The 23,311-nt window shown below is 54.4% G+C and overlaps 1 protein-coding gene across 1 annotated transcript; it reads left to right on the top strand.

Moving 5' to 3' along the window:
* Positions 1–1,314: 1,314 nt before the first annotated feature.
* MCM5 (minichromosome maintenance complex component 5) lies at positions 1,315–19,867 on the top strand. The gene is made up of 17 exons (XM_005898271.3): positions 1,315–1,447; positions 1,695–1,869; positions 3,233–3,359; positions 3,454–3,582; positions 6,048–6,220; positions 7,077–7,232; positions 8,835–9,001; positions 9,399–9,570; positions 10,563–10,674; positions 12,033–12,176; positions 12,501–12,566; positions 12,800–12,976; positions 13,610–13,722; positions 15,419–15,547; positions 16,521–16,663; positions 18,520–18,647; positions 19,602–19,867. Exons 2-17 carry the CDS (start codon positions 1,703–1,705, stop codon positions 19,701–19,703), a joined length of 2,205 nt encoding a protein of 734 aa, XP_005898333.1. The 5' UTR covers positions 1,315–1,447; positions 1,695–1,702; the 3' UTR covers positions 19,704–19,867.
* Positions 19,868–23,311: the final 3,444 nt, after the last annotated feature.

Raw genomic sequence — 23,311 nt, 5'->3', positions numbered from 1 at the left:
AGAGTCTTTTCCAGTGAGTCAACTCTTCGCATGAGGTGGCCAAAGTACTGGAGTTTCAGCTTTAGCATCATTCCTTCCAAAGAAATCCCAGGGCTGATCTCCTTCAGAATGGACTGGTTGGATCTCCTTGCAGTCCAAGGGACTCTCAAGAGTCTTCTCCAACACCACAGTTCAAAAGCATCAATTCTTCGGCTTCTTGGGAGATTCCAAATAGCATAGCAACTAGGTCTAGAAGCCACTGTTTGTGTGATGATGTATACCAAGAGTAGGCATTCAAAATATTTACTTGGCTCTTTTCACTCAGGCCCAGTTTCCAATTTTCTGTGACAAGGATACCAGTACTCATTGTTTGCAGTGACAAAGAAAGGAAGGAAGAGAGGGAGGGGCGATAGAACCACTTTAAATTCTACTAACAGGAAAATGGCTTAATATTCTGTATTCTATTCACACAGTGGAAGATTAAAGAGCTGTTAACTAGAATGAATTAGAGCTATGTCTCCGTGCAGAGGGACCTCCCTGAAGGATCAGATTCATTTGGCATAATTTTGACACCTTTAAACAAACTCATATTTTAAACACTGCCTGTAAATGTGTCAATGTAGACTACGGAATAAAAAGATGGTTCCTGTAGCTAGTGTTTCCAGTGAGAATGGAAAAGCCCGGGGAGATTATGCAGTCCTTGCTGCCGCTTGAGAATCCGTCAGGTTTTGCTGGATCTTCCCGTTTTTCTAACCTAGAGTAGGAATCTGGTCGTGAATTTTTGCAAATTTTAAGCATTGCCAGATAATAAAAACTCTTCTACAACTTAAAAAACAAAAACATAAAACACCATTTGGGGTTAAGAAAACATTCCTGGAGTCCCAAGTCTGACTTTAGTCCTAGAGGCGTTAAGGAGACCACAGGTGGATTATTTCTAATTAATCCCCAACTTGTTTAGGCGTGAGAGCTGGGAGGGTAGGAGGGCAGCGCCCCCTCCAGACGCTAGGGGACAGCAGGCTCACACCCAGCAAGTGACTACACCTTGAGAAGCAAGTACTTCTCAGGTACCTATAGCTTCTTCCGCCCGTGGTCGGAAAGGGGTCATTTCCTCCTGAAAAAGGCTTAAGACAAGTACACATTAACGTCCTCCCCTCCGCCATCTTTGCGCCCCGCCCCGCCGCTTCCTCCGGGTCAGTTTCGCGCCAAATTGTCCCGCAAGCAAAATGGAGCCCGGAAGGAGGGTATCCCGACGTCCTGCGCCCTGCAGCCAATCCCCTTCAGCAGTTTCTTTGGAGGCGGGACCCTCAGGCGCAGAGCGGCCCAATCGCTGGCCTCGGGGTCTCGGCGAACCAATGAGGGCGCAGCTGCCGCGGCGTCCAAACGCTGCATCTGGTTTTTCCCGCGAAACGCTGCAGTGGACTGTGGGGGCTCTTGTGTCTGCGGTTCCGGGGAGCGCGGGAAGGCAGAGGTGAGGCTGGCGGAGCTGGGGAGTGGGCCCCTCGGAGCCAGCCCCCCCGGGAGACGGCCGGCGTCTGCATTTGGGGCGCAGTAGGGCTGGACAGGGGTATCTCATGGGAGAGCTTTGGTCGAGGTCTGGGAGGCGGAACAGGGCTCACGTCTGCCTTGCGTTCGGAGCCGAGGACCTGCGTGTCGGAGGGGACGCCGCACGCCCCCATCTGCCCTTCAGTCTACTCCATCTCCTTGTTCCGCGTCAGGTGCAGTCATGTCGGGCTTCGACGACCCCGGCATTTTCTACAGTGACAGCTTCGGGGGCGACAACGCGGCCGATGAGGGGCAGGCCCGCAAATCGCAGCTGCAGAGGCGCTTTAAGGAGTTCCTGCGGCAGTACCGGGTGGGCACCGACCGTACCGGCTTCACTTTCAAGTACAGGTGCGTACCGGAGCGGGACAAGAGGGGAGATGCGGTCCCAGCGGTGCTACGTTCCACTCGCTGGGGCCCCGCACCCTCGTGGCGTTTGGTTTTGTATATTTCATATCTGAAGTTAACTTTTGAGTGAGTCACCTGGGCCCTTTGGTTCTTTTCCCAGGATTTGCTTTTATTCATCTGTTTCTTACAGTCCTTCTATGTTATGCCTACAATACTTTGTGAAGCGAGTTATCTTCAGTTCTCTGGAGATGGTAGTTATGCTTTACCTTACTTGCTCACTCATTCATTCCTTCCACTCAGTCAGCTTCTATTGACTGAGCACCTGCTGCATGCCAGCCACTGTTCTAGGTGGTGAGCTGCAGCACTGATTGAGCTGGGCAAAGCCCCTGCTCCTAGTCATTATACAATGGTGACATCCTACCAAATCCTGTAGGCCCTTAAATGCAGACAGCATGGATTTGCAGGTCCAAACTTGGGCCTGATGCATTATTAGCTCAGTGACTTCCAAGTGACAGTCTCTCCGAGCCTCAGTTTCTTCATCAGTAAAATGGGCATAGCCACTCCTGCTTCGATTTATTCATGCACCAGCTGACACTGACCATCTGTGTGCCAAACCCTAGTGTACAAAGATGAAAAGATTCATACTACTTGCCCTCGAGGAGCTTTTGAATCAGTGGGACTGAGGCATAGGCATGTCCAAGTAAATTACAAGGTGATGATTGCCTCAAAGGAGGAGTGTACAAGAGGAGTTAGGGGAGGCTTCTGGTGATCTAGAGCTGAAAGAAGAGTATCTGGTGTGGAAGGCATTTCTGATAGCAGGAGGTGCATGCATGGGCAGTATGGGGTGGCCTGTTACAACAAGGGGCTCTCAGAGCCAGACTGGCTGTTTATGTGGCTCTGGACATAAGGTAGAAAGGGATGAGGCTGAGGAGGTCAGTGGCCCCCAAAAGTGTTTTGGGGATAATAGTCTCACGGGATGCTCTTAAAAAGAGTCTGGTGGTTGATAAGACAGGCATGGTCTCTGCTGCCTTTCATTGCCAGGTTCCAGCTGTGTGCCTTGTTAGTATCTGAGAGAGGGTTAAAGGCTCCAGGGAGTCCAGTGAAAGGACTGGTTTGCAGTGAGAGTCTCCCAGACTCGTGTGTGAACTTTGAACTGTTCTTTGATGATGACTTGGACTGCTTCCATGGAACTTGCTTTGGAAGATGCTTCTGTGGAGGGGGGAGCGGATGGTTTGCTGGGTTATAGCAGATCCACCTGGAGCTCGATGTGTTTGGGAAACTAGTGGTGTGGGCAGACTCAGGGTGTGGGTGCGCCTCTGCCAGTATTGCCTCCTCTTCTCTGTGCCCGTCCCTGCACCTACTCCAGGGATGAACTCAAGCGGCATTATAACCTGGGGGAGTACTGGATCGAGGTGGAGATGGAGGACCTGGCCAGCTTCGACGAGGAGCTGGCTGACTACTTGTACAAGCAGCCAGCCGAACACTTGCAGCTGGTGAGTGGGACCCCTGCCCCGGGCCCCTTGCCCTAGAACTCCCAGGGCTGGCCCCGCTCTGGTCACTCACAGCCTTTCCCCTCCCCATCTCCAGCTGGAAGAAGCTGCCAAGGAGGTGGCTGACGAGGTGACCCGGCCGCGGCCTGCTGGTGACGAGGTACTCCAGGACATCCAGGTCATGCTCAAGTCGGATGCCAGCCCGTCCAGCATCCGTAGCCTGAAGGTGGGTCCTCTCGGAGGGTGGCGGTGGTGGCTGTGTGCGTGGAAGGGTTTTGGAAAGAGACCTGAGTGCCAGCTGTGCGACCCTGAGCAACTCATTCAACTTTTCTGAGCCTGTTTCTGCCTCTGGAAAATTAGCTCCTTGGACAAATGTTTGCTGAGCTCCTTCTGTGGGCAGGACATGAGTTGGGTCCTGGAGGAGCAGTAATGAACTCAAGGACAAGCTTCTTTCCCTGAGAGACTGGATAAATGGTTAACATCACCACAATAACTGTAGGTGACTGTGAGAGCAATGGGAGAAATTGGAAAGTGATGAGAACGCATAGGGCCCCTCTGGAAAAGATAGAGAAGGCTGCTTTCCAGAGGGGACATCCGAGTGGAGACCTGTGGGTGAGAACGAGCAGCGTGCAAACAGTTGGGAGGGCACACGGGGTGGGGAGAGGAGGGCAGGGCATAGCTAGTGTAAAGCTTGCAAGGTGAGGGGCCAGGGCGTGTACCAGGCTGAGGGAAGGACACTCAGTGTGACTGGAGAGTGATGGGGCCATGGGAAAGCTGGGTAGGGCCAGTCTGCCACCCAGCAAACACTTTCTGAGTGGCTGCCTCACACCGGATGCTGGGTTCGACTTTCACTGTAGACGGTAGGTTCCTGGTTCTGTGGAGCTTATAGTGAGAGAAACAGACAAGGAGCACTTGAGCTGGTTTCAGGTCCCAGGACATGAGCCACGAAGAAGAAAAAACGGGATCAACGTGAGGGGCTGGGTGGCGGTTGGAGAAGGCTTCTCTGAAGCAGTGGTGTTGGCACGAGTCTGAGGGATGTATGACCCTGTGACAGCTCAAGGGGGGAGTGTTCCGGGCTCAAGGAAAGGCAGGTGCAAAGGCACTGGGGTGGGGACAGCAGCCATTCCAAGGGCCAGACAAGGGGCAGATGGCAGCTGCTGTGGCTGGACCCCAGGGAGTAAGGGCAGGGGAGAGGAGCGGAGGGAGCGAGTGGAGAGCCAGATGGCCAGGGCCTTAGCTGCTATGGAAAGGAGTTCGGATTGAGAGCTACGTAGGAGGATGGGCTGATTCCGACTTTAAAAGCTTCCTCTGGCTGCCAAGTGAAAGGAGAATTTATAAAGCGGGCAGGAGTGGGACCCAGGGGAGTTTCCTGAGGAGGACATGAGGGTCGAACGTTGGTTCTTCTGTCAGAAGGTGGTTGTGAGAAGCAGATGCAAGGATGCGCGCGCCTGTGCCTGGTGAGCTCTGGGCCCAGGTTGTGCCACCAAAAGGCCACGCACTGGCTTTTGCTGCAGCCCTCATGTCCCGCTGCGCAGTTCAGGTCCCCACCAGACCTTCCTTGGTTGGCACCGTGGCACGTCTGTTACAGGAGCAGGGCCAGGCTGCGGGCTCGTGAAGCTGTGGCGTGAGCTAGCTTTGTGTCTGTGCGCTGCACCAGCCTGGGGGGGTGAGGGGGGAGGCACAGGCGGGCCCACACTTGAAACGAAACCGAGCATCATGTCTGCCTGTCCATGGAGGCGGATTTGGGCTTGTTTTGTGGGGCAGCTGTTTCCTCAGAAAAGCAAACCTCAGCCCCACTTGAACAGATTTCCTCTTCTCAGCCCCATTGGAGAACCCAGTGACTGGCCTGCTTGGGTGGGCGTTCTGTGGCAGAGGAGAAGCCCTCTCTAGAAGGATCACTCGTCAGGGTGGCCTCGGGGCTGAGGCAGCCCCAGTCCTTTACAATCCTGGGGGCTCAGATCCCTGCACTCTATAGAGTGTTTTCCAGAAGCAAGCTCTGAGGTGGGTGTCAGCAGTTCTGGGGTCCCCTGGGCACGTGTGCCCCTGGTCTCAATCACCAGAGAGGGTCAGCCTCCTTCCTTCTCCCCTCTCCACCCCCCTGGCTTCAGAGGGGGCATCAGCTGGAACCCATAGCCTACCTGCCTGTCCCAGAACACCTGCTGAAAATAGGAAGAAAAGATGATGATAAAAGGAACTTTTCTTGTTTTATTTTGCTTTTTATTATAAAAATATCACACACAAAAGTAGTGAGAGGGGCATCCCTGATGGCCCAGTGACTAAGACTCTGCTTCCAATGCAGGGGACCGGGCTTCAATCCCTGATCAGGAAACTAGATCCCACATGCTGCAATTAAATATATATATATATACACAAACACATATATTTATGTATATATACACTAAGTGCCACAATTAAGACCAGGCACTACCAAATAAATAAATATATATATTTTAAAGAGTAGCGAGAATAGTGTAATGACCCCATCTGCCTCCATCTGGGTTTAACAGCTGTTAATATTTTGCCTTACTTCCTTTCTCCTTTTTTCTGCTGAAGGATTTTAAAGTAAATCACAGACATGGCACTTTATGCCTAAATACTTGAGCAGACATTAGAATAGAAGAGATTCTTGATGCGTGATCTCGGGGTCCCTGGCTCCCCTCACCCAGCCCCCTCCCTGCGGCTCTGTTGCAGTCGGACACAATGTCACACCTGGTGAAGATCCCGGGCATCGTGATCGCAGCCTCGGGGGTCCGCGCCAAGGCCACCCGCATCTCCATCCAGTGTCGCAGCTGCCACAGCACGCTCACCAACATCGCCATGCGCCCCGGCCTGGAGGGCTATGCCCTGCCCCGGAAGTGCAACACGTGAGTGGGCTTCGCGGGCCCTGTGGCACCCTGGGGGGTGACGGGGAGATGTCTGAGCAGAGGTGTAAAGGATGAGGAGGAAGCCCTGCAGCCGGGAGGGGCTGGCGCCGCGGCGTGCCCTGTGGGCGTAGGCCCAAGCGGACGTCCTGGATCCTGGGGTTGAGAACAGGGTGGTGTCCCCCTGCCCCTCTGTGGTGGTGAGTTCTGTCCCTCCAGGGAACCCAGGCAGCTGTGCAGGGGGCTGGGGTGGGGAGTCCACCTGGAATCTTTAAACCCTGGCTCGCTGGGGCAGGTCTGGGGCAGAGGCCCAGGAACATGCCAGGCTCCTTGGTTTACATGTGGCCTATGGCTGGTTGCCTGTGGCCTCGTGGCCCACAAACAGAAAATATGTGTCTCTGGCTTCTTTCAGAACATGATTGCAGACCCTGATCTTCAGGGCCCTCACCCTTTCTGGCTGCTGGTTCCCCTGTGCTTCCTAATCTCAGGCTTAGCCACACTTCTCTTTTCTACACTTAATTCCTTTTTGATCTGGGTTTTTGAGTACCCTGAGTGCAGAGGACATGCAGATGTGTGTTTCCACTGAACCCCAGACTCCAGTCTGGCTGCCTGCCAGACACCCCCATGTGGCTGTCTAACACGGGTTAATGGGAGAGGCAGGTTCCAAGCAGGCCTCCCCAACCCTAACCCCATATATTCCACCCGCCGAGCTGCCGTCCTCTAGCACCTTCCCTGAGCTTTTCCTGGAGACCCTGAACTTGCCACTGGCCAGGCTTGTCGCTGACTTGTATGATGGGTTCCCTGGGCTTGGGGCTCTGGGGGTAGCTCTGGTGACTCTTTGCTCCTCTCTTCTTAACAGGGATCAGGCTGGGCGCCCCAAGTGTCCACTGGACCCGTACTTCATCATGCCGGACAAGTGCAAGTGCGTGGACTTCCAGACCCTAAAGCTGCAGGAGCTGCCGGACGCCGTGCCGCATGGGGAGATGCCCCGGCACATGCAACTCTACTGTGACCGGTGAGCGGGCCCCTGGCTGTGCCACCGACACGGGATCAGGGCTGTGAGCAGGCTGGCTGGCCATGCCTCCCGCCCCTGAGTCAGGGGCCATATGTGGACCCCGAGTGCAGTAGGGAGCAGGGAACAGGGCTAATTATGGAAACTTGCTCTGTGCCTGGTGCTTCCTCCAGGCTTTTCTTCCCCTCGTCTCCAGTATTCTGCAGGGGCGGGTCAGTCTCACGTGTGACCAGCTCCCTGAGTGGAGGGGTCTGGCTTCTGCTGCCTGCATTCTTCCTGCAGAGTCTCCCTGGTGCTCTTAGAACCAGGAGGCCTGAGGTGGCACAGCTGGTCGGCCAACGGCAGGGTGGGGAGGACCCTCTTCCCAGGCTGAGGCCCACCCTGGGCTTTCTGTTAAGATTCTTTTTGGATGTTTCTGGGTAATCGGAAAGTGTGGAGAGGGTGCTGGGCTGGCCTGGTCCCCTTCCAGAGACCTCGGAGGATGGCGTGGAGATATGGACAGGGCTTCTTCGCCTGGGCTCACGCACCCTGATACCTCAAGCAGGTAGTCTGTGCAGTCGCTTTTCGGACGAGGGGATCCACAGGTTGTTGCTCCTTCAGCGACAGTGGAAGGTGTAGAGGTCAGACTGCTGAGCAGGTGACGTGAGCTCACTGAGCCTCAGTCTCCTCACCAGGAAAATGGGGACAGTGACGGGCCTTAATCTCTCATCACTGCTGGGAGATTTAAAGTAGAAAATGCACGTGAAGTGTTTACTACAGTTCCTTCATACAGATTAAGTATTTGGTGTTAGATTACTTGTGCAGTCTGGGGTTAGATTTAAAGCTGAAGAAGTGGGATCTGGGAAGAGAGGAGTCCCAGAATGTTAACAGTGACAGTGAGGGTCCTATAGGAATGGGACTCTATTTTGCCTAATGCCCTTCTGGGTCTGGTACCTCACTTGATCCCACAGTAACCCAGCAGGTCAGATCACTTCATCAAAGCCCTCCAGGGTCAGAGAGGTGCAGTGACTTCTTTGAGGTCACACGGCTTGTAAGTGGCAGAGTATGAATACGTGCCCCAGCATCCTGTCCACGTGGCATTGGAGCACAGTTCTGGCCGGAGGGCCTTGGAGACTTCCTTGTTGCAGTATTTTTTTTTCTTAAAGAGGAGATTAAAATCCAGGTGCAAAATGACTTGCCTGAGCTTCGTGGAGCTGTGAAGAGGCAAAAATGGGGAGTGGCCGTTGCAGGGAGGCTGGGAGGGCATCAGGAGGAAGGCTTCCCCTGCGATGGCTGAGGGGAGCCTTGCAGTGCTTCTGACAGCAGGCCAGGTGGAAATGGGGAACCTGAGGAGCTGGGGGTGGGCCTTCTGACCCTACCCAGTCAGGCCGCTGCCATGACCAAGGATTGTCCTCCTCCCGGCAGCTATGCCGTCCAAACGTGGGCTGGGTCGTGGTGAGAGGGTGAGAACCCTGGGGCAGAGTGGCGGCTAGAGCCAGATCAGCTCGTGAATTCTCCTGTAGAGATGCTGAGGTGAACAGCGAGCGTGACGGGATGGTAGGAGCCAGGGACTCCTGCCCCCACCAGACTCACCTTCTTCCTCCTTCCTCCCCACCCTCCTCTTAGGTACCTGTGTGACAAGGTCGTCCCTGGGAACAGGGTCACCATCATGGGCATCTACTCCATCAAGAAGTTTGGCCTGACCTCCAACAGGGGCCGCGACAGAGTGGGTGTGGGCATCCGGAGTGCCTACATCCGGGTCTTGGGCATCCAGGTGGACACAGATGGCTCCGGTGAGTGGGCTTTGGGCCAACTCCCCTTGTCCCTCCCCAGGCCTCTCCTAGTCCCCCTGTCTATACCCCCGCCCCTACACTCTGTTCCGCACGGCAGCCAGGGAGAGCAGTGCTTTCATAACCAAAGATACCTGTCACTGCCCTCAGCAAGGTAGAAGACATCCTGGTGGTCTCTGAGGGCCCCTCTGATCTGGCCTCTACTCCTCACCTCCCTTCCAGGTCCTCCCCTTGCTCACTGGAGCCTGCAGCACACAGACCCAGCCCTCAGGCGAGAGGTGGGGTCTGTCTGTGCTCAGACTGATGCTTATGCTGCCAGGCTCTGAGGGCCTTGCCCACTGGGAGGCCCGGGGCTGGGAGGGTGGGCCCTCATGCACCCGTGCCCCCTCTGCCCTCCCAGGCCGCACCTTTGCTGGTGCCATGACCCCGCAGGAGGAGGAGGAGTTCCGGCGGCTGGCCGCCCTCCCCAACATCTACGAGCTCATCTCCAAGAGCATTGCCCCCTCCATCTTCGGGGGCACCGACATGAAGAAGGCCATCGCCTGCCTGCTCTTCGGGGGCTCCCGAAAGAGGTGGGGGTCCAAGCCTTCCCAGGTCCAGGGAGGGGACGGGTGACTTGCCCACAGCAGGGCAGCTGTTGGATGGGTAGGACGGGAATGCTCTTTCCATCTGCCCGGGACCCTCAGTCCCGCCTCCTACTCTCAGGCACTCTTCCCACCTCCCAGGGTTGCTGTCAGCTGGTGGGGGGCCGATCCATGCCCTCCCTGCAGAGCAGTCCCCCCGACCCTGGGTTGGTGGGGCAATTTGGGGGACCTGGCAGATGTAGTAGAGAGAGCTCTGGGCGTGGAGTCTGGAGACCGGGGATTAAATCTCTGATAACTACTTACTTACTGTGCAATTTTAGGCAAGAGACACCACCCCTTTGTACCCAGATGTCCATATGAATACAACAGATGGAAGCCTAACACTCAGGGAACATTGTGTGTCCTTTTGAGATTCTGAAACAGTAGAGATAAAGAGAGTGATAATGTTACTGGCAGCTACCAGTTACTGAGTTCTTATCATGTGCCAGACAGTCTTCTGAATGTTTTCATATATTTGCAACCCAGTTCTCAAGTTAGCCCTATGAGAAAGCTATGGTTGAGCCCATTTCATAGATGAGGAAACTGAGGCATAGAGCATTAAAGAGATTGCTAACAGGCACATGTCCTGGCCTGGAGCCTGCCCTCTTGGTGTCTGCTCCACGGTACCGCCAGCAGCACGCTGGCAGGTCCCATCTCTCCAGCTGGGGCACGTGTTTATCAGATGCTGTCTGTGTGTGCCCGAGCCCAGCTCTTGGTGTCATTTTCCTTTGACCCTCCCCTTCCTGGGTGGCAGGTCACCGCAGAGGAGGCTAGGAGATAGAGCTGGCTAGGAATGTGGCTCTCAGGCCAGAGCCCCCGCCTCCCACCTACTCCAGGGCTCATGACGTGGTGGGATGGAAGTGATAGCCAGACCGCTGTGACCAGCCAGCCCTCGCTGGATTCTCCTCTTGCTCACCTGGCCTTCCTGCCCATCTCCCCAGGCTCCCAGATGGCCTCACTCGCCGAGGAGACATCAACCTGTTGATGCTGGGGGACCCGGGGACAGCCAAGTCCCAGCTGCTGAAGTTCGTGGAGAAGTGCTCACCCATTGGGGTGAGTGTCCCGGATGACCTCTGCCTGCCCTGGCTTCCCCACAGGGATAAAGCTGCAGGAGGGGCCACAGGGGAGAGAGTGTCCGGTCAGCCGGGTCCCCTGTGTGGTGATCAGCACATCTGGGGGATCGGAGTGGGGTGAGGATGGCTGTGTGGTCTCATGGGGGGAAGCGTGGCCTCTGGGTAGACGTGGGGTGGGTCAGGTGTCCTCTGCCAGTGCTGCCCGGTGGAGACACGTGGACTCTAGCTGTGAGCCTCGAGGAGTGTACATTTCCTAGTAGCCTCTTAGAAAAGCAAAAGGAAGTGGTGATGGGCTTCCCAGATGGCTCAGTGGTCAAGAATCGCCCTGCTAATGCAGGAGACACAGGTTCTATTCCTGGGTTGGAGAGATCCCCTGGAGAAGGAAATGGCAAACCACTCCAGTATTGACTGGGAAATTCCATGCACAGAGAACCCTGGTGGGCTACAGTCTGTGGGCTTGCAAAAGAGTTGGACATGACTGAGCTTACAAAGGAGAAGGCAATGGCATCCCACTCTAGTACTCTTGCCTGGAAAATCCCATGGATGGAGGAGCCTGGTGGGCTGCAGTCCATGGGGTCACTAAGAGTCGGACACGACTGAGCGACCTCACTTTCACTTTTCACTTTCATGCATTGGAGAAGGAAATGGCAACCCACTCCAGTGTTCTTGCCTGGAGAATCCCAGGGACGGGGGAGCCTGTTGGGCTGCCGTCTATGCGGTCGCAGAGAGTCAGACATGACTGAAGCAACTTAGCAGCAGCAGCAGAGCTTACAAGTACACAATCTTAATTCTGTTTAAGCTGGGTAAAATGTTATTATTTCAGCATGTGGTTTAAATAAGAGAACCTGAATAAGGTACCTTGTATTCTTTTTAGCACTAACTTTGAAATTCCTGTGTATTTCATACACTTAAGCACACCTTGCTTTGGACTTGCCACAGTTCAAAGGCCCCTTGGCAGCATGTAGTTCTCAGGTCTCTACAAAGATGATGGGACTCAGGGTGGGGAAGCTTTTCGGAGAGTCTGGAGTTCACCTTACTGGGAGAGTGTCACTTCTCTCAGCCTCAGTTTACTGCTCAGTGAGCCCAGCTCCTGGAGGCTGATTCATGAGACAGTCGGGCTCAGGTGAGTGATGGATATGAACAGCCCTGGGGAGAGCCTCCAGGCCAGCTGGGGCTGGTGGCCCCCCATCAGAGGAGGAACGCTGAGATTGTCTGTGCTCTGCACCCCGCTGTGATGTGTGACCCTGGGCGAGCTCCAGCTCTGGGGGCCCCTTGACTCACCGGGGTCAGAGCCTGGGGGCTGTGTTGGGCCCTGACCCTCCCGTGGCCCTCCCCCAGGTGTACACGTCTGGGAAAGGCAGCAGCGCCGCCGGGCTGACAGCCTCGGTGATGAGGGACCCCTCGTCCCGGAACTTCATCATGGAGGGCGGGGCCATGGTCCTGGCCGACGGAGGTGTCGTCTGTATTGATGAGTTTGACAAGGTGAGCCTGGCAGGGCGAGGGGGTGGCTCAGTGCTGGTGGCACCTGGTGGCCGTGGGCTGGGGGCGTGAATGGCAGAAACCCCCTTTGATGACGTAGAGACCTCCCATCACTATAGGGGCATAACTAAAGCTCTCCGAGCCTAGAGAGTGGGGAGACGAGAGCCAAGCCTGCACGTTACCCGTGTGACTAGAGGTGACCTGGTTCCTGCCGTTGGCTGGCACGGAGCAGGGACTTAGGAACAGTAGCTCCTGTAGGGTGTCCTGCTCCCGCTGCACCCCAGCCCCCTCACCTGGAGCTGGTGGACATTCCTCTCTTGCACACAGATGCGAGAGGATGACCGTGTGGCAATTCACGAGGCCATGGAGCAGCAGACCATCTCTATCGCCAAGGTGAGCACCCTCCCTGGGGCCCACTCACCACAGAGCAACCTGGCCCAGCCATGCCCCGGGCGCTGGGAGGGCTGGGCCCGGGCCCCACCCTCAGGCTGTCCTGAGCGTCCGGCCTCTGTTGACTGCAGCAGTGGTCCTGGAATCGTGTGTGTGTGTGTGTGAGTGTGACCTGAGAAGGCTGTGAGCCTGAGTTCTCATTTCTCTCCTCTGCTGCCCCCATACTCCCCTCTCAGGCTGGCATCACCACCACCCTCAACTCCCGCTGCTCCGTCTTGGCTGCTGCCAACTCGGTGTTCGGCCGCTGGGATGAGACAAAGGGGGAGGACAACATCGACTTCATGCCCACCATCCTGTCCCGCTTCGACATGATCTTCATCGTCAAGGACGAGCACAATGAGGAGAGGGATGTGGTGCGTAGGGCGCCGGGCTCCTCCCAGGCCTGCAGGTCTCAGGCGGAGGAAGGGTGGGCAGACTAGGGGCTTCAAGGGTCCAGAGTCTTGGCTACCATATCAGCCTGTCAGTGGGCCCCCAAGGAGGTGGGTTGCAGACTCCAGAAACACTGCACTGGGGGCTCCTGGTCCTGCCTCTCCTGTGGACCACATGTGGTTTGATTTGGGGTCTCTCATTCCCTGGGCGTCGTTCCTTTGTATGTGGAACAAGGGGGTTGACCCTTGATTGCAGGTATTAGAACCCCAGTTCCGTTTAGTCTTTCTGGAGGAACTCAAGAGAAGGGCTTGTGTTACAGGCAAGCCTGGAGATGCAGGGCCCAGCTGGGTCTGGTCTCAGGGTTGTCTGCCTCTGCCTCGGCCTCCCTGGGTGGAGTTTTGTTCTCCGGCAGCCTCGCCCCGCCTCAGGGCAGCAGGGAGGGCCCTGGGAGCTCTGGATGTTGTTTTACCAGCTGACAGCCCCCAAGGAAAGAAGGGCCACCTCCTCTCCACTGGTTCTAGCCCTGGGAGCCCTCCCTCCCTTCCTGCTCCAGCTCTGTGTTGGGACCTGGCTCGGAAAGGCCTGTGGGCTGACCCTGGGTCCCCTCTGCCTCCCAGATGCTGGCCAAACACGTCATCACGCTGCATGTGAGCGCATTGACACAGGCCCAGGCCGTGGAGGGCGAGATTGACCTGGCCAAGCTGAAGAAGTTCATCGCCTACTGCCGCGCGTGAGTTGCAGACGCTGGCCCCCGGGCGTGGGGTTGCCAGTCTTCCCTGGTTGGGGAGATCCCTTTCAGGATACCTGAGATGAGCCCTTAGGCTTTAGCTCTGCTTCTTCCTCCCACTACAGTCACCCACTCCGTGGCTCTTGGCCTCAAGCTTCCCCGTTTCTAAAATGAGGGTGGAGGGTTTAGATGGTCTTGAAGGCACCCTTGACTCTGATGTGTGGGGATGCGTTGTGGACATGGTCTCTGGTAGCGCCTGCCCCCACTGTGTGGCCTTAGGCAAATCAGCTGACCTCTGAGCCTCGCTTTCCTGGGGTGGTTGTGCCCTCAGGTTTTTCTAAGACTCACACAAGATGACTCATGAGCTCTTGGCACGGCCCTGTGCCGAATAAACACTTAGTGAACAGCAGATGCAGCCTTAAATATTGTTGTTCTCACAGACTGCCAGCGATGGTAGTCATACATATAGTGATTATTCTGTGCCAGGTGTTATTCTGAGCATTTTTAAAACATTTTTTAAAACTTGGGTAGCGCTGCACAGCTTGCAAGATCTCAGTTCCTTGACCAGGGATTGAACCTGGGCCCTAATAGTGAAAGCACTGAATCCTAACCATTAGACCGCCAGGAAACTCTGATTACTATATATACATAAGTGAACTTTATCCCTCTCCCCAAACCTGTGAGGTTGGCGAATTGTTATCCCATTTTACAGATGGGGAAGCTGAGGCGAGGAAAGGTTAAGTAACTTGTCTAAGTTTGCAGGCAGGAGCTAGTGGAGCCAGGATTTGAACCCAGGTGCCTGGCTCCACAGGCTGTGCTTTTGGCTCCTGTACCAAGGTTCTGGACACGCACCTCCGCTGTCTCTTACTGGAGCTAAAACCCGGGGTGGAGGGCTCTTGGAGTACCTTTCTGATGGGAGGTGAAGTCCTGCATCTGGATTGGTGCCTCCTCACCGCTTTTGTCCCAGTGCCCTAGTGCCCAGTGGTACCGGGGTCTTCGTCATGGTTCTGAGCTCTTCACGGCCCCACCCTTGGAGGCTTGGGCCATTGTGTGTGAGTCTGAGAGCCCTGAATTTTTGTTCTCCCTTGATGCCAGGTCCCAGGGGGCCTTGGGGAGTTTCCTCCCTCCCTCTGGGCTCGGTCACTCAGTCATGTCTAACTCTGAGACCCCACGGACAGTAGCTCTCCAGGTTCCTCTGTCCATGGGATTCCCCAGGCAAGAATACTGGAGTGGGTTGCCATGCCCTCCTCCAGGGGATCTTCCCAACCCAGGGGTCGAGCCCAGGTCTCCTGCATTGCAGGCAGATTCTTTACCATTTGAGCCACCAGGGAAGCCCTGGAGTAGGTGATCTGAGGTTCCCCTAAACCAGTGACTGTCAGTTGGCTTGGGGCGGGGCTGTGGGGTGGAGGGGATAGAGTGCAGGTGGATCTGACCAAATGTCCCCCGCTGCCACCCTTCCAGCCCCTCACCCCCTAGTCTGGCATGCTTCTAGCCCCTGGACAGCAGTCACCAGGAGCCTCTCGTGGGTGTCATTGCGCATCTCACCCCTGAATGTGTTGGGGGGAAGCACCGCTGTGAGCCTGCCATCTGGTGGGCCCAGAAACTGTGTCTGCAAGCCAGCAGAGGCTGGCCAGGGTGGGTACCCCAAGATTCCTTCCCACTCTCATGGCAGCTGCTCTCCCCAACCCCTGTCCTGCAGGAAGTGTGGCCCCCGGCTATCAGCAGAGGCCGCAGAGAAGCTGAAGAATCGGTATATCATCATGCGGAGCGGGGCCCGTCAGCACGAGAGGGACAGCGACCGGCGCTCCAGTATCCCCATCACCGTCCGGTGAGCGGGCTGGGTGGGCTGATGCGTGGCCTCGGCTTACAGGGCATGGTGTGCCCTGCAAGTCTGGGGCTGGGACCCACTGCTGACCACTGGTGCTGGCCATGATCAGGCTGCTGGGCGGGGACCACTCCTTTAGGAGTGAAAACAGTGGCCTCCCTAATTATCCGTATCTTTTGCTTTGTTTACTGTTGGGAAAATCTGGAAGCCTCTCTTCTGAGTTCTGTCTAGCTTCCCCCGTTTTAGGGAAGCCTGAGGGTGAGGGAAGGTCCAGGGATGGAGTCAGGAGACCTGGTCCTTGCCTCCTGCCCACCGTGTGACGGCTGAGAGATCGCTTTCCTTTTCTGGGCCTCAGTTGTCTTAGTTGTTAACTCTCTTCACTGTGGTGAGTTTCTCCAATTGAGTGACTAAGAGCTTAAACCTACCTCATTTGAATCCTGCTTCTGGCACTGATTAGATAGAAGTGGGTTTTGCTCTATGTAATGGAAGGTCCAAATAAAGTCACTTAAGTAAATTGGGAGTTTATTTCCACCTTAGGTGAAAATGTTTGAAGGCAGGTAGTCTAGGATCGTGTGATGGTTCTTTAGTCATCAGCAGCAATTTGTGCTCCTTCAGGCTCACCCTTATTCTCATTGTCCAGTGTGGCTGCTGGAACTCCAGTCATTACCCCTGCATTCCAGGTGGCAGGAGAGGGAGGAAAAGAAGTGCCTTTTTTCTAAGGACACTTCCTAAAGTTCCCATAAAACGTTTGGACATAAAACATACTGGCCACATCTTAGTCACACAGACGTACCTGGATGCAATGGAGACTGGGAAATGTCTTGTAGCTGGGTACCATGTGCTGGAATAGAAGTTGGGGTTCCGTTACTAAGAGAGAGAGATCACGGGGACAACCAGCAGCCTTCACTGTGAAGGGGCTGGACAGAAGAGGGACGATGGACTGAGTGCACCCTGGCGTCCCGTTGCTCCCACACAGGCAGCTGGAGGCCATCGTGCGCATCGCCGAGGCCCTCAGCAAGATGAAGCTGCAGCCTTTCGCCACAGAGGCAGACGTGGAGGAGGCGCTGAGGCTCTTCCAGGTGTCCACGCTGGACGCCGCCTTGTCTGGCACCCTGTCAGGTGAGCAGGTGTGGGGAGACAGGCCGGGTGGTCCGTGGACTCTGGTGGGGCTCATGCTGGATGCCTGCTGTGCTGATTGCTTCTCTGCACTTGCTGAGGTCTCTGTGCTTCCTCCTGTGAAGAAGCCACCCCCCACTCCCCGTCCCCACCCCCACCAGCCATTTTGTTCCAAGATGGGAAGAACAGCCTCTGGAGACCCTGCAGCACAGTCTTCTTAGGCCCAGTCCATTATTAAGGCTCACAGTTTTATCATTGGTTAAGAGCAGCACTCACCAGCCCTGTTGAGTTGTAACCGTTTGAGCGCTTCCGACGCTCTTCCCCTGTTTCACTTACAGCTGCCCCCAGAAGCCAGGTTGGGTGCTTAGTCCTTCCCCTGTTAGAGATGAGAAAACTGACACCGAGAGAGGCCTGTTCACAGTGCCCAAGGTTGGTCACCATTCTCCCAGCTAGAGTGCAGGTCTCCTGACCCTGAGTCCAGCCTGGGTCAGGCTGCCATCAGTCCTGCCGCCTGCTTCAGGCTAAGCCTCTGAGCGGACTTCCCAGAGCGTTAGCTCTGTGCCAGGCTCCCCTGGGACAAATGTGTTCCCTTGCCAGCAGACAGGGCTTAGTGTCTGCCGGGCTGTTTCAGGTGCCAGGAGGGCAGGAGCAAGCAGATCTCTTGAGTTCCACCTTGCAAGGCCCCCTTTCTCCTGGGGAAACACACCAGAGGCAGACATGCCAAACTCAGGGAGCCGGGAGTGCAGAGGGGAGAACTCCAGCAGGTCAGGCGTGTTGGAGAGGGGTGGGGCTGTGTCCCCGTCGGGTGGCCCAGGATGGGCTCTCAGGAGGTGGCAGGAAGCAGGGATGGGCATGAGTAGACACCTGGCTCCCTGGAGTGTGGGGATGGGCCCCTGGGTAGAGAAAGGGCTGAGTGGCAAGACCCCAGGGACAACAGGTTTAAGGGCCAGTGTGGCTGGAGCCGGGGAGGTGGGTAGGGGCTGATTGCCTCTGCCCTCCCCTTGGTGATGACGACTCAATCTCTGCCCTGGAGGGGCTTCCTGTCCCCTGAGATATTTGGTTATGGGGGGCTCCCTCGGATGTTTGAGGGCGCAGAGTGGGTATGATTTGGGGCAGGGTAATTAGAGTTGGGCTTTGCAGGCTATATAAGAGTTTGCCTCGTGAACTCATTTCAACTTGAAGTCCCTCTCAGCGGCTTCTCCCCTCCCACCTCGCCCCTCTCTGTAGCTGAAACACCAAGGCGTCTGCAGGCCTGGGTCAACAGAGGAGACCCCCTTCCAGCAGTTGTCGGAAATCAGGAGCTGCTTGCCAGAGCTGCTTGGGGGCCTCGCTGATGTGGTCTCAGGACAGCCTGCATGCTCCTGGGTCACTGCGGGTCCCCTCTAGCTTTGCATTCTGATGTAGCCGCCTCCAGGAAGTCTTCCTGACTTGTCTAGCCACCTGGGGCCCAGGTGCTGTCCTCAGCTCGAGGCCCTCCTCACAGCCCTCCAGTGGCTGCTCCACTCACCAGAATCAGGAAAACTTGGGCTGTGCCCTCTAGCCTGTGGGACCTGGCCCCCATGTGGCCCCCACTCTGGCCCTGTCCCTGGCCCTACGACTAGATTTTGAATGAAGTGGGCATGTTTCCCACCTCTGAATCTTTGCACCTGCTGTTCCCTCTGCCTGCAGCATCCTTCTGCTCATGCCTGCCCTGTCCTTGACTCCAGGCCTCTGTCCATCGTCTTGGTCAGGCCTTGGCTGTCCCCAGGCTCCCCCTCTGTCTTCCTCTCATGTTCTCTCCGGGGACTGGCTGGCTCTTCCCCGCTGTGGGCAAACTGAGGTCCCCACCCGCTGACCCGCCTCCCTCCTCGCACTCACAGGGGTGGAAGGCTTTACCAGCCAGGAGGACCAGGAGCTGCTGAGCCGCATCGAGAAGCAGCTCAAGCGCCGCTTTGCCATCGGCTCCCAGGTGTCTGAGCACAGCATCATCCAGGACTTCACCAAGCAGGTGGGCCTCCAGGGCCGGGTTCCCACTCACCCTGTACCGTGCCCTGCGCTCAGCAGGCAGGCTTGGGGTGGGGTAGGGGTGGCTGTTTCTAGGCCCAGGCCTGTCCCCAGCGCTCTCCCTTTGCGACTTTCTCTGTCGCATTAAAGGGAGAGGACAGGGGTCTGAGGTTCTGCTGGGACCTCCCAGGCTCCCCCAGCCCTTTGTCTCTCCCTTCCCCTCCTTCCCTGCCCTTTGTGGGGTTGGGGGTGCAGAACCAGAGGGTGAGCCTTCCAGCCCGCTGGGGACAGAGCTCTTGATCCCATAGATGGTGGAAGGGCCTTAGCCTTCTAGAATCTGTGGGGAACTTGTCACCATCTTTGAAGTCACATGGACAGTCTAGTTTCTGGGCTCAGCTCCCTTTCGTGTATGTCATCTCCTCTTCATCTTTAGGGCAGTTTATGTGGTAGGTGGTACCCCACCCATTCGAAGGGTGAGCAGACCAAGACTTGGAGGAGTTCGGGGATGTCAGGAGTGGTAAAGAATCCGCCTACCAGTGCAGGGAGACTAAGGAGACCTCGGTTCAATCCCTGGGATGGGAAGAGCCCCTGGAGGAGGAAATGGCAACCCACTCCAGTATTGCTGGGAAATCCCATGGACAGAGGAGCCTGCTGGGCTCCAGTCCATGGAGCAAGTAGTAAGTGACTTAGCCTCTCTGTGCCTTCGTTTCCTCCCCCGTAAAATGTAAAGTGATCACGTACCAGCTGCTCGGGGATGTTGAGGGGTGGAATGAGTTTAAGTACGTGAAGATTTAGAACAAAGCTTGGTAGGTAGTAGGTGCCTAGGACGGGCAAGCCCATTTAGAATGCAAAGTGGTAGGTTGTGAAGGCTGGAAAGTCCCATGAGCAGGGGGTGCCTGGGCTCCTGAACCGTGGGGTGTCTGGGGGCACGCCTCTCACCCTGCCCTGTGTCCCGCAGAAATACCCGGAGCACGCCATCCACAAGGTCCTGCAGCTCATGCTGCGGCGGGGCGAGATCCAACACCGCATGCAGCGCAAGGTCCTCTACCGCCTCAAGTGAGCCTGCGGTCGCCGCCGCCACCGCCTCCAGCCACCCTCGCACTCTGGACGGAGGGACCCCACCGCCCCCTGCCTCACCGCCTCTGGTGTCTGCCCTGGCTGCAGATCCAGGAAATGTGCTTTTGGAAATTTATAGAAGTAATAAAGACATGGTGTGTTTGTGGATATCTGTGGGCTTCTGCACCGGGTTGCAAGGACAGGCTTTGGAGCCTGGCAGACCTGGGTTTCTGACCTGCCTGTGCCCCTTGGGCTCTGGGCAGGGCGCGTGCTATGCGCGCTGGTAAGAATCAGCAAGACCCAGAGTATAAGGGTGCTTACGAGAGCCCGAAGCTGCTCCCCAGCAGCTAATGTGTGGTCAGGAGCTATGGTTCTGCATCAGATTCACTGAACCGTTCTGCACCTCAGTTTCTTCATCTGTACATGGCAGTGAGTTCCAAGGGATGTGTTTAGGAGAAGAGTGAACGTCCAGAAGGAACCAGGCAGTGTGCTGAGATTGATCCAGGCATTTGGATCCAGGTACCTGGATTCCCACCGGGCCTTAGAACAAAGTAGGTAAGAGTACTGGGATTCCGTTCTAGGCTGGCTCTCTCCCGGTGGGCCACCTCAGACAGTGTGACCCTGAGTGGGATGCCTGACTTCTGTGGGCCTGAGACTTTTCTTAAGCCATTGAAGTTGTATTTTATCTTTTGAATTTTGGCTGTGCTGGGTCTTTGTTGCAGTATGCGTGCTTAGTTGCCCTGTGGCATGCAGAATCTTAGTTTCCAAACTGGGGGATTGAACCATGTTCCCTGTATTGCAAGGTGGACTCTTAACCGCCAGACCACCAGGGATGTGTGCGTGTGTTTGTTTTTTTGACGTTTCATTTTCTTGGTCTAGTTAGCATCCACCACACATAATTACAGGCTTTGTGTTCTTGCCATGAGAAATTTAAAGATCTATCCTCTTGGCAGCTTTCACATGCCCAGTGTACCTCATAAGTGCACTCACTATGCCGTACGTTACATTTCCATGGCGTAATGTATTGTGTGCCTGGAGGTTTGTGCCTTGTAATCCCCTTCACCCGTGTGTGGTTCCTGCCGGCACTTACCCGCCTCAGCCCGCAGACCATCTCACCTCTGTTCTGTGTCTCTGAGCTTGGTATTTTTTGATTCCACATATAACTACAGTCTTGCAGTATTACTTTCTGCATCTTGCTTAGTTTGCCTAATATAATGCCCTCAAGGTCCATCCATGGCACACGTTGCAGGATCTCATTTTTTAATGGCTGGATAGTATTCCGCTGTATGTATGTATGACATTTTTATTGTTCTGTCGATGAGACCTGGTGTACTGTAGATAATGCTGAAAGGAAAATGGGGGTACAGATACCTTTTTAAATTACTGTGCCATATTTTCTTCAGATAAATACCCAGAAGTATCTGTCTGTGGGATTATACAGTAATTCTGTCTTTGCCTTCTGAGGAGCCTCCATACTCTTCCCCTTAGTGCCTGTCCCAGTTTACCTTCGCACCAGCGGCGTGCAAGCGTCCCCTCGTTCCCGCGTCTTCACCAGCACTGTTTGTTGTGTTTTTGCTAATAGCCAGGTGTGAGGTGGTATCATTATAGTATTGACTTGCATTTCCCTGATGATCGGTGATACTGAACAGCTTCTCTGGACCTGTTGGCCATCTGTGTGTCTTTTGGGCAGGTGCTTATTCAGATCTACCGATCTTTTAATTGGATTGTTGGGGGTTTTTATTTTTTGCTGTTGTATGAGTTCCGTATGTACTTTGGATATTAGCTCTTTATCAGATATGACTTGTATGTTTTCTCCTGTTCCATAGGCTGCCTTTGTTCAGTTTGTTGATTGTTTTCTCTGCTGTACAGAAGCTTTTTAGTGACGTTGTCCCATTTGTTCTTTTTTTTTTTGCTTTGGGTATCAAATTCAAAAAATTATCACTGAGACGGATGTCAAGGAGCTTACTGCCTGTGTTTTCATCTAGGAATTTTATGGTTTCAGTCTTAACGTTTAAGCCATTAATCCATTGCATTAATTTTTGTGTAAGGTGTAAGACAGTGCCCCAGTTTCTTTCTTTCGCATGGGGCTGCCCAGTCTTTGCCGCACCATCTATTGAAAGAGACTGTCCTTTCCCTATTGCATATTCTTGGCTCCTTTGTTGTAAGTCAGTTGACCATGGATAAGTGGGTTATTTCTGCGCTAGCTGTTCTGTTCCATTGATCTACGTGCACCTGAGTTTTATCACTAAATGGAGGTTGTAGGAGTCGTCACTGTGAGCTGTGACGTTTGAGTAGTAGAAAGCACTAGTAATAGTAATATTTGAGAAAATCAGCAATGCCATTTTTTTGCTCATTATTTTGCTTAATTTTGAAATGACAAGTTGAGTATATTTTGTTTTTAAAAAGTTAGAATTCACAGAATTAACAAATCAATTCATTTGCTCAGTTGTGACCCCATGGACTGCAGCACACCAGGCTTCCCTGTCCTTCACTATCTCGGAGTTACTCAAACTCATGTCCGTTGAGTCGGTGATGCCATCCAACCATCTCATCCTCTCCCCCTTCTCTTGCCCTCAATCTTTTCCAGCATCAGTGTCTTTTCCAACGAGTTGGCTCTTCGCATCAGGTGGCCAAAGTACTGGAGTTTCAGCTTCAGTATCAGTTCTTCCAATATATATTCAGGGTTGATTTCCTTTAGGATTGACTGGTTTGATCTTGCTGGCCATGGGACTCTCGGGAGTCTTCTCCAGCACCAGAATTCAAAAGTATCAATTCTTTTTTTTTTTTTTTAAAGTATCAATTCTTTGACATTCAGCCTTCTTTCTGGTCCAACTCATCCGTACATGACTTCTGGAAAAACCATAGCTTTTGACTGTGTAAGGTATTTGATATTGAAAATACATTTGGAAATAGAAAAAAACTCAAAACATGAATGTACCAATATACATTAAACATCTTATTCTAATAAATTATTGAAGTGTTTAAAAATAACTACCATGTAAAAAGGAAGACAGTCATGAGAAATTCAAAGATGATTTGCTTTTCCTAAAAACATCAACAGGAAGACTTGATGCCTCATTGTGCTCATGTTGAATCACAAGTGTATTTTTGTGCAACAGTCTCCTGCTGCTTAAAGCTGTTTGCGACGGATGATGCTGTTCCAGGAAATGGAGAGGTCCAGGGACTAAGTCAACTTTGCTGACTCACCCATGTTCAAAGCCCATTCCTGCTTGGATAATTGGAGGAGCACCTTTCTCACAGCTCTCTGTTGTCTTGTCTGGATGCTGACCTTCTTGAGAGCATCTGAGCACTTCCGTTTCCTCTCAGCCTTTCATCTTGTTCAGGCGGAGACTGCTTCATCCATCGCAGGACCCGGCCTTCCATTCCTTTGTTGGAGGAGCGTCGAGCATTAGTACTGCAGCAGGGCTGGTCTGCATGTCTAGGAGGTGGAGAGGGAGCTTTCTCCTGGGAATGTGCTCCCCAAGGTCTCAGCCAGTGAGGGTTAGTGCCCAAACCCATGGAGACTAGAAAAGGAATTTTTCCAAGTCCTTCACCCACATTTGAAGCTGGGGTGCACTCGCCCACATTTGAAGCTGGGGTGCGCTCGCTCCC

The sequence above is a fragment of the Bos mutus genome, chromosome 5 (assembly GCF_027580195.1).
Source record: "Bos mutus isolate GX-2022 chromosome 5, NWIPB_WYAK_1.1, whole genome shotgun sequence".
Classification (NCBI taxonomy): Eukaryota; Metazoa; Chordata; class Mammalia; order Artiodactyla; family Bovidae; genus Bos; species Bos mutus.
This window is presented reverse-complemented; position numbering and strand designations above follow the sequence as displayed.

Coding starts and splice junctions, on each gene's coding strand:
- MCM5 (XM_005898271.3), top strand. CDS start 1,703: ATGTCGGGCTTCGACGACCCCGGCATTTTCTACAGTGACAGCTTCGGG. Junction 3,583..6,047: donor CCAGCATCCGTAGCCTGAAG/GTGGGTCCTCTC, acceptor GCTCTGTTGCAG/TCGGACACAATGTCACACCT. Junction 7,233..8,834: donor ATGCAACTCTACTGTGACCG/GTGAGCGGGCCC, acceptor CCCTCCTCTTAG/GTACCTGTGTGACAAGGTCG.